Below are 10,000 nucleotides of genomic sequence, written 5' to 3' on the forward strand. Positions count from 1 at the left end.
GGACAATTTGTCCTCACCAAAACCAAACCAAGCCTACACCATTATTTTTTATTATGCCCTCGTTTGTAAGTCGCTTCACATAAACACGCCTTTATTTTTTAAGGTTTTATTACTGGTCTTTTTCGACTTTATTTGATAGGACAGTGTGAGAGGTGGACAGGAAGTGAATTGGGAGAGAGACGGGGAGGGGTCGGCAAAGGACCCGGGCCGGGATTCGAACCCCGGTCAGCCGCAAGGCAGGCGAGTGCCCTACCGGTTGGCCACGGCAGGGCCACATCTACCAAATATAATGTAATGTAATGTAACAAATACTAATCTAGTGCATGAAAACAATAATAAGCCAGCATTACAAGCTACTGAGTTAAATAAATATCTACTGTACTACCGCACTGCTGTACTCAGATTAATTTACCCTAGATATTACAAAATGTGTGTACATGTACAGTATGAAGTTCATTCTGTGTTAATTTCTGATGAAAACTCGTCGTGTGTGTGTGTGTGTGTGTGTGTGTGTGTGTGTGTGTGTGTGTGTGTGTGTGTGTGTGTGTGTGTGTGTGTGTGTGTGTGTGTGTGAGTGAGTGAATGTGCTGTAGAATAGATAACACAGGTGGAGGCAGTAATTTGCAAATACCAGGCATCCCCCAGGTTGTCCTAGGCAAACTGTGCTGGAGTGCTAATAGATATGGGTGGTTGACGTTTAAGGGCGTAACGCAAAAAAAAAAAGTTTTTCAAATTCCTGAAAAAAATGATGGATAAAAATTGGAAAAAAATAGAAAAAAATAAAGCACTCAGTGGTCTGTGGAATTTCACCTTATTTTTGCCATTTTTGGGAAAATGTGTCCTGCATCAACACATAGCATAGGCATGTCACACCGCAGGAAAATGGAGTCACACCACAGGGAATTCACTGCATTATGGCCATTTTAATCCTTTTGTATACATGACTGACATCTGAGCTCATGCTAACTTGATAATGATATTGTGTTTAATCTTAATATGTGTTTTCATTAATAAAAAAAACTTTTTTTCCTCCTATAAGAGCAGTCACACCACAGGACACCATAAAATGAACCTAAGCATAGAGTGACAGAAAGATTGCAATATGAAGACATATTAAGAGGTTAAGAGTCACCTTAAACTTCCACAGCACTATCCAATAACTGAGGTACTGACTGGTTAGGAGCCAGTCTTTAAGACCCTTGTAGTTGGCCTTGCAGCTGCCCATTCACAAACATTGACATACATGTCACCCCACAGGACGCAACTTGTGTTACGAAATTGAACTTGTAGTTAATATTACTGTCTTGAGTTTTTTCCACATTCACATATCTTAATCTAAAGTTAAGATTTATGCAATCATGCCAAATGCTTCATACATTATTCAAAATGTTGTTGGTTAATTTATATATATTATTATATATTGTTTCATTAATGTTACAGTCACACCGCAGGAAATTTGACATATAAACCTTTACATAAATCTAAACAAAAATGTTTCTTCTCATCTAAGACTAATATGAAACATAATGTACCACATCTTCTTTCATTGACATTTGTTTTTTAAAGGAAAATAACAGTTTTGTAGGTTTTTAACCAATGTTACGAAAAAACAAGGCGTCACGTCTCCCACCCACATATGGTGTTAGTCTGCCGTGTATTCTCTAGGGGAAATTCTGTATTGTTTTAGGGGGTTGCTCTTACTGTAGTAGGATGTACAGTTACATTATAACATTATATTCTATTACATATAGGCCTACTGCCCAACGGGACTTAAAGAGGACATAATCGGCAATCATACAAAATGTTGGGAAAAGTCTTCATGGCCCATGACCTACACAGTAGGCCTATGCATGTAATTACAATGGCCTTTGGCTATCTGTTAGTCTCAGAGTGTGGGCTAAATTTTACAGATTGGGGGAAAAAACGGAACAGAATATTTATTATATCAGAAAACCTAAAGAAAGGCCTGTCTTTATTCCCTCTGCCAGTAGTAGCAGTAGGCCTAACGTAGGCTTTTTTTTTAATGTAGGCCTAGGTTAAGTAGTGGACAAGTTCAAGACAATACATGGTGCCAAAGGTCAAGGTGAGTAAAATACGCCATCAAGTGGCATTCGAATGCGGTACAAATCCGCCATTTAGTCATTCAGTCTTTCAGTTCAGATACTTGATTTATTTAGTGGTTGTTTGGTGTTGTGTTACATAAAGCATAGTTGTACATTCAAGAGGGAAAGTGTGCATTCGGTTCCTGATAGCCGAAAGGCCGATGTTAGTTTATGGATTCTGTCTACTTGTTTTGGGAGGTCATACGGTGAACTGTAGCATCGCGTGCATGGAATTTGTTGGATCTGTGTATTTCACGTTCAATGCGCTACCCTGGACAGGTAACAGACCAAGGCAGGCAGACAGACTAAAGTTGGATGCAAACAAACGGGCTACCTTTTGACTGATTCGCCGAAGTTGTGAACTTCCTGAAGCCAGGATAAACCAAACGTATTCTTCTTAAACTTGGAACAGCAGCCGACATTTTCGGCTACCTGTGTGCGCAGAGGAAAAACACTCCAATGTTTACAGTGCTACTGAACTAATGTGCTGTTGCTAGCATGTGTGCTCGTGCAGCTAGACCTACTCCTCAGCTGGGTAAGCAAACCTGTTGCAGACTACACACATGCGCATGGTGAGTAGGCAAGTGACCAATGAAATGACCATAGATATGCGGCGTACGCGAGTCCGCGTTGCCGTCAATGGAAGCCGAACGTCTGCACATAGCGACCATTTTAGTTCAGTCAGCTAGCTAAATCATTGTCTATTTTATGTACGGTACTTTTCAGATGACCGTACTCCCTCAAATTTCAATCTATTTTCAAAAGCTTTGGATAAAAAAACAGAAGTGTTTATTTATGATACTGCATAGTGATTAATATTTAGCCTGTATTACATCACATTACTATATTAGCCTAGGCCTAGTAGGGCATACAGGCAGGGGTTCCCAAACTTTACCATGACAAGGCCCCCCAGATACTGATATATTCCAGCCAAGGCCCCACTTACATGGGCCGTGACACTACGGAAAGCATAATAGCCTACATTGTAAAGAAGATTGTTTTCTTATTTTTGTTGGCTTCAGTGTATTAAATTACTCATTTTATTTTGCTATATTTTCCCTGCCAACCTGCCACGGCCCCCCTGGCATCCCCTCGCGCCCCCCCAGGGGTCCCCGTCCCCCACTTTGAAAACCACTGATATAGTATATCATACATCATATATTATAGCTTAGACCAGGGGTCCCCAAACTTTACGATGACGAGGCCCCCGCCCCACATACCAGATTTCAGCCAAGTCCCCCTCGCTCCCGTTTACACAACTACGTATAGGCTACTTGAGTTGGTGCATTCCTAAACCCATTCAAGTACTAGGCCTACAGAAAACATCATACCTATAAACATAAAGGAGAAAAGGATAACACAGTCAGTCCTCCATCATTCTACCCATCTACCCTAAGCAGTGGATCTGGTATCCGGCAGGATCCTAAAAATCAGGATCCGGTGCATCTCCAATTACGTTGGCTCAAACTATTTTTTAGACTCATTGGCTTATTGCCACACTGCCTGCAACGGCCGCTTCCAAAGGGCTTTCACTCCATGCAGTGATTGGGCAGGCAGTGTGGCAATAAGCCAATGAGTCTAAAAAATAGTTTGAGCCAACGTAATAAAAAGGGCCCACGTGTGCGAGTTGGCTATGTGTTTCAACCCTTTCGTAGGATCCGGTTCCGGATCTGGCAGGATCTTAAGCAGTGGATCCGGTATCCGGCAGGATCCTAAAAATCAGGATCCGGTGCATCTCTAATCCTATGACTGAAAAATTCTAAGAATCTTGAATATCGATAATTAGATTAGAACATGCACATTTAACTCGTGCATGAAATTGTATCATATGAATGTGCGTGTGTGTGTGTGTGTGTGTGTGTGTGTGTGTGTGTTTGTGTGTGTGTGTGTGTGTACTGACCCAGACAGGCTGCCTCTAAAAGCCTCAAGGGCTCAGGACAGTCTTTGTGCTACTGGCCCATTAGCGTGTGTGTGTGTGTGTGTGTGTGCGCACTAAGACCTTCTGTATTGGTGAACTGGGGTGTAAAGATCTCTTCGTTGTGCCAATAATCAGCTGGAAACAATCACACGCGCGCACATACACACACACACACATATGCACTCGCACACACAGACATACACACACACACACACAGTGGCAAGTGACAGACAAGCATGTGATAATTCCATCATCAGTCCTCAAACGCATGCACACACACACACGTACACATACAGTACTGTACACGATGATTGTGGTATTTTTCCAGGCTGTCTGAGGTGCTTATCAGGAAGTGTGTGTGTGTGTGTGTCAGATCTGTATCCCGCGGGGGAAGTACGCTGCCCTGCTGCCTGCCGCTCCAGTCCGGGTACACACACACACACACACACACACACACACACACACACACACACACACACACTGTTCTGGCAGGTCAGGTCTGTCGGACACATTTCCTCTGCTTCTGCTCTGCTACTCTGTCTCCCTCTCTCTCACACACACACACACACACACACACACACACACACACACACACACACACACACACACACACACACACACACACACACACACACGACACGTCTCCCTCCTCCTCCCTCTTCCTAACACACATTCCCAGGCTGGTGCTGCACAACAGGAAAGCAGGAGTCACGTTCTCCAGTTCGGCAGTAGGTGACTGGATGACTGAAGCGGAGAGGAGAGGAGAGGAGTAGAGATCACTGGAGCAGAGAGATGTTCATCTGTGGAACACTGGAACACTGAAGCCAAGAAAGGCAAGAGTTACCCAAGAAATACTGCACAGTGCAGCAGAGAGGAGTCACTGTACATTCTTCAGTTCAACTGTGCATGACTAGGTCATTGAAGCATAGAGGAGTTACGTTCTCCAGTTCACTCGTGGAAGACTGGATAGCAGTGAAGCAGATCAAGAGTCAATGCACATTCTACGGTTCTGCCGTGGAAATCTGGATCGCTGAATAGCAGAGGTGTCTCTGAGCATTCTCCTCACCTGTGCACGAGCAATTAGTTTGCTCATGAATGAGTGGGTCTCTGCAGAAGAGTTGAAGATCAGAGGCAAGAGCGAAGAAGGAGAGAGCTGAACAGAGGAAGAAAGAGGAGAGGAATGATGAAAAGAGGAGTGTAGAGTACAGGAGGAGGAAATCACCTGGAGCGCTGAGTTGTTGCCACGCTCCTGCACCGGAATTGCTAACTGAAAGCAAGTGGATTGAGTTTCTCTTGGTTTGCTTCTGGATCAGAATATCACTGCAGAGGATTAGGACCACTAGAGAAGGTAGAGGAAGAGGAGACCTTTTGACTTTGACCTTTGACCTTTTGGAATACTAAACGGTTGTCTCCCCCCCGCGCCTGGTCTAGTTGATTGGTTGTTATACTGCAAGAGCTTGCCTCACAGGTGTGTACTTGGATCTGTGTGACATCATTACTGCACAAGATCACCACTGCATGAGATCCCAACTGCAACCGATCCACATTACCGTACAGAGATCATCACCTTCTTTGCATTGGATCAATACTGCTGCACGAGATCCCCTGGAGTCCCACTAGGCAGCGACCCCCACTGCACAAGATCCACACTGCACAAAATCATCTCTGCAGGAACTCCCCATTGCATGGTAGGTAGTCACCCTGGAGATCCACTGTATCTCTTATCCTCCATAAGTTGCCACTAGAGTGAGTGTGTGGGTCTCTTCTATTAAGAAACGGTCGATCTGCAAAGATATAAACTTTATACAAAGTAAAACATGCAACATTTGGATCCGATGGATCTTCATATTTTCTGCCACTGTTGTCTAGCACCTGCAAGCTAATTCGTATGTGTGCACCCACCTGACTGATGCATGCGTGTTTCCCTCAGCCGTCACTTCCTCTATCCAGATTTCTTTTGGTGCACGATTGACTAACACATATTTTTCCATTTATGTTTTGTTTTATTTTTATTGTTTTGCAGTTGGAACCTAGGTGCACATTGATAATCAGCACAGTAACTTATGCAGTGTTAAGTCAACACTTAGAGAGTACTCTTGAACCAAATGCACTATAGAGAAGATGTTATATCGATTCTCTAAGTGTTGAATGAACACTAAAATTACTGTGGAGATGTTTCATGTTGCATATTAATATGCATGTGGACCTGCTGTGTGTTGAAGAGGTAACCCAGTTTCATTCTGGCCCACTTTTGTCACTGATATACAAACGAAATAACTAAAGACCCCCTAGTAGCTCCACACTTTCTCAAGAGCTGTCATGCTGCATGCTCGGCTTCTCTAAAGGTATTTACATGATGTGTGTGTGCATGCAAGGAAGCCAACGATGGAGGCTGGCTGGGGGTGCAGAGAGAGACTGGGCCCATTACTTTGTCGGTGGCCCTGTGTGTGTGCCTGTGGACATACTAGCGGTAGTTAAGTGACTGTGTGTGAGTGTGAAAAGTTTGAGTGTGAAAAGCGTTTGTGTGTGAGTTTAAATGGCGTATGAATAGTGTAAAGAAGGCTTTTACTGTAGTGTAAACTGTGTGTGACTTTGTAGTCCTGGCTGTGCGGGTGTTAAGAGGCCTGAGTGTTAGTAGTGTGGAGTAGAGCTTGGGCCTGAGGGAAATCAGTGTTGAGGCTTTTTTGTGTCATTGTGAATAATTTCACATGTGAATAATTTCACATTATCACTTTAACAATTTCACTGTATTACCTTATCAAATTGACCTGAAAGAACACACAGGAAACAGAGGTAGCATTTAAAATCTGCGAGCAGATTTTATTGTTTAACGGCCGGAGGAGTTACTGCGTGGGGAGGCACCCAGCAAGTCCTGAAGTGTATACAGAAACAAACTTATTTAAACCAGTCCCAGCCCCCCCAGTCCATGACATGATCTTTCCTATCATGAATATGCTAAAACATAATATGAGGAACATATATGGTCTCGTCTCCCCCTGGTTCCGTGGGCTCTTACTGGCGTCTGGTCTGTGATGGATAGTTTCCATAGCCTAAACAAAGTTCAGCAAAGTGGTCTGGGACAGACTGGGAGGGGAGAGATGTCTCTGAGACGTCACATAAATCAATGAGCAAGGGAGAGAGAGAGAGAGAAAGAATAACAGGATACCAAAATATAACCAATAAACTCCTAACGAAACGTTACACTTTTATCACATTGTATATTTTCAATAATACATGTATAAATGTATTAACAGTCATCCGCGGCTATTTTTAAATTATTTTTCAGGGGATGACGTTTACATTTCCATGTTGTACATCAGTGATAGTGTAGGCCAGTGTTTCCCAACCGTTTTTGTCTTGCATACCCCCTATGCCTTTTTGTCATGCCATGAGTACCCCCTAACCCTATATCTCCTACTCTATCCCAATGTGACTATGTATTCCATACATTTGTTATCAGTACACTTTTTCCGCGTACCCCCTGTAGTGTGCTCGCGTACCCCTAGTGGTACATGTACCCCTGGTTGGCAACCACATGTGTAGGCTATGGCTTTCCTCTCTGACTGTTTTGAAGGAATTTGTTGGTGGCAAAGATGGACAAATGGTAGTAGATAAAGCCATTACTTCTGAGACTGAATCCAATGCTCACTCTCCCAGAGCTAGAAGAGCTTGCAAAGCTGTGCAGAACTACAGGTCTGGTGAGAGTCAGGCTAGGTGTACACATGCTGTGTGCATCATTCACCACACTACCAAGAATTGACTTCAACATTTTTGCAGCAGTCACTACAGTTCATCCTGGTCTTGCCAGATGTTAGCACTCCAGTCCAAAAAAAGTTCCCTCCATGTTACTGAAATTAGTTTGAGGGTGTGGTACTGTAAAGTCAGACTAAGTGCAGCTAGTGGTTTTTCCTGAGTCACTAGCCATAAAAGCACGAAAGCACCAGTCTCTTAGAAATTTCTTCCCAAGTGGAAACATATCAGACAAGTAGAAACTGACTATCTGAGCTTTTTCTTGAACACAAATACAAACAATTGATGCACAAGGGGCAAACGGCAACCAGAATTTGAATTACTCTGATATGGCACACTCAAAAATCATACGAATTGTCCAGTGACACTGAAATTATTACTTGTTGACAAAGCTGAGTTACCCAGCATTTGTCAGGTGCCAATGTCCATCTGTGCCAGGGGTGGCCAATTATTTTGGCCCAAGGGCCGCATTGGGTTTAGAAAGTGGACCAAAGGGCCGTATGTCGTAGGCAACTTGGCCGTGCTAATAATAAGAAATGGTGTACGGCAACATAATTACAACATTGTCAGTTATGCCATTCCTGCTAATTGTATCTAGATGTAGACTAGTAATCTTAGGTTTTCAAGACCCTTGTTTTAGGCAGCCCATTTAAGAATGAGAGAGCCTTTCCAAGAAAAATAAATGCAGATTCATATGGTTAGAGGGCCACATGAAATGGCCGAACGGGCCGCATGTGGCCCCTGGGCCTGAGTTTGCCCACGTCTGATCTGTGCACTCTACAACATACAGGGAGACCTATGAATGATGAGCATTACCATTACATGCTAAATAAAATGTTTTAAATGTATCACTAGCACATTCATTAACAATGTATTTATTACTAAGGTATTCAATACAGAAATGTTAAAAACTAAAACTAGAAATGTTAACTAAAATAATTACCACAAAGTATTGAGCATCAGACATGGGTACAATGCTAGTCTCAGACTCAGACTTCCATGAGTTGCGAGTTACGACATACTTGTGCCACGTTATAAGTGCTTATTTCAATGCTAATTAAGTGGAAATGAAAATCTCACATACACACTCATTGCAAGTGCAAGCTGGATACACACTAAAACACTCTGCTTAAGAAAATACTACTGTGTCTTAAACTTAGACTTAAACGTGCAAGAATTATAGACACTCTTTGATAAGGACTGACAGGATACACACTTGCTATAAGATTACCACTCAGAGGATTAATACTCTGCTCAGGTGTAGTGAAAACAGCACAGACTGACTGTCAGAGCCCAGATGTAATTGTAGAGGTTTGTTGCAAATACTGTATGATTGACAGGTGAGTTTAATGGTAGTGTTACACATACAGCATGACAAGATGACTGACGGTGAAGGTGCTTATTGCCAATAGTTGAAGGCCTATACATAAAGGTACAGCCTGTAATTTCAGTAGGCCTAGTTAATTTCCAACATGTATGCTGTCCAGTCACAGATTAGTCTTTTTTTTTGATGTTTACCTAGTAAATGAAGTAGTATTTTTTGATCTGATCACAGGTTTTGCTAGAAAAAAATGAGTAATTAAAAATGGCAGATTCACATGAAGAAGATCCACTGATTCATGTGCCATAACTGACGGTGATGAATATTCATGAAAAAGATGACATTTGTGGAAGGGCAGCATCACTACTGGAAACAAACTACTAAAACAATTACACATTCTACCTTTATAGATTCATTGTTAGGTTGTTATTTGGTGAGGGCTGTGGTGGTGTCTGCATTCGTATGGTGGACGGTGCAGTAGTGGGGTATGAGATCTGTTGCTGGGGCGTTGTTTTGACGTTGTTGTGTCGTCTGCGTGCAGGACCTTTTGGGCTTCGGTGGTTTAGCTGGTCTCAGACAGGACCTCCTCCTGGCTTTAGACTGACCCACCCTGGACAGGAGGAGAGGAAAGAGTAAGGAGTCACATGTCATGTACTTTGCTGACACTTTTATCCAAAGCGACTTCCAGGTATATTACAGCGGTACGGTCCCTGCAGCAATGAGAGGTTAGGTGCGTTGCTCAAGGATACTTTAGTCATGGATGGAGGTGTTGGCGACCAGACACGATCACACACACTCACACATTGCAGTACATTACTTTACATTACATTGCATTACACTTAGCTGATGCTTTTTCAGTTATGGAGGTACAGTTCAGGTCTCTGGTTACAGTCTCTGGGGCATTGTGGG

At 42.9% G+C, this 10,000-nt stretch overlaps 3 protein-coding genes across 4 annotated transcripts in view; 1 reads left to right on the forward strand and 2 right to left on the reverse strand.

Annotated features, from left to right (window-relative positions):
• The window catches only part of sugct (succinyl-CoA:glutarate-CoA transferase), an 18,485-nt gene extending 15,844 nt beyond the window's left edge, over nt 1-2,641 (reverse strand). Inside the window, exon 1 of the mRNA XM_063191961.1 lies at nt 2,437-2,641. Within this exon, the coding sequence (XP_063048031.1) occupies nt 2,437-2,524 (88 nt within the window). The 5' untranslated portion in view covers nt 2,525-2,641. The remainder of the gene's footprint in view (nt 1-2,436) is intronic.
• Nucleotides 2,642-4,672: 2,031 nt separating this feature from the next.
• rassf4a (Ras association domain family member 4a) overlaps nt 4,673-10,000 on the forward strand; it is a 41,373-nt gene continuing 36,045 nt past the window's right edge. The window contains exon 1 of the mRNA XM_063190934.1: nt 4,673-5,708. The gene's annotated coding sequence lies outside the window, so the exon portion shown is untranslated. The remainder of the gene's footprint in view (nt 5,709-10,000) is intronic.
• LOC134440978 (C-X-C motif chemokine 3-like) overlaps nt 8,543-10,000 on the reverse strand; it is a 5,740-nt gene continuing 4,282 nt past the window's right edge. For both annotated transcript variants that reach the window (XM_063191149.1, XM_063191148.1), the window contains one exon: nt 8,543-9,701. In XM_063191149.1, coding sequence (XP_063047219.1) covers nt 9,518-9,701 — 184 coding nt within the window. In that variant the 3' untranslated portion in view covers nt 8,543-9,517. The remainder of the gene's footprint in view (nt 9,702-10,000) is intronic.

The sequence above is a fragment of the Engraulis encrasicolus genome, chromosome 24 (genome assembly GCF_034702125.1).
Source record: "Engraulis encrasicolus isolate BLACKSEA-1 chromosome 24, IST_EnEncr_1.0, whole genome shotgun sequence".
NCBI classification, from domain to species: domain Eukaryota; kingdom Metazoa; phylum Chordata; class Actinopteri; order Clupeiformes; family Engraulidae; genus Engraulis; species Engraulis encrasicolus.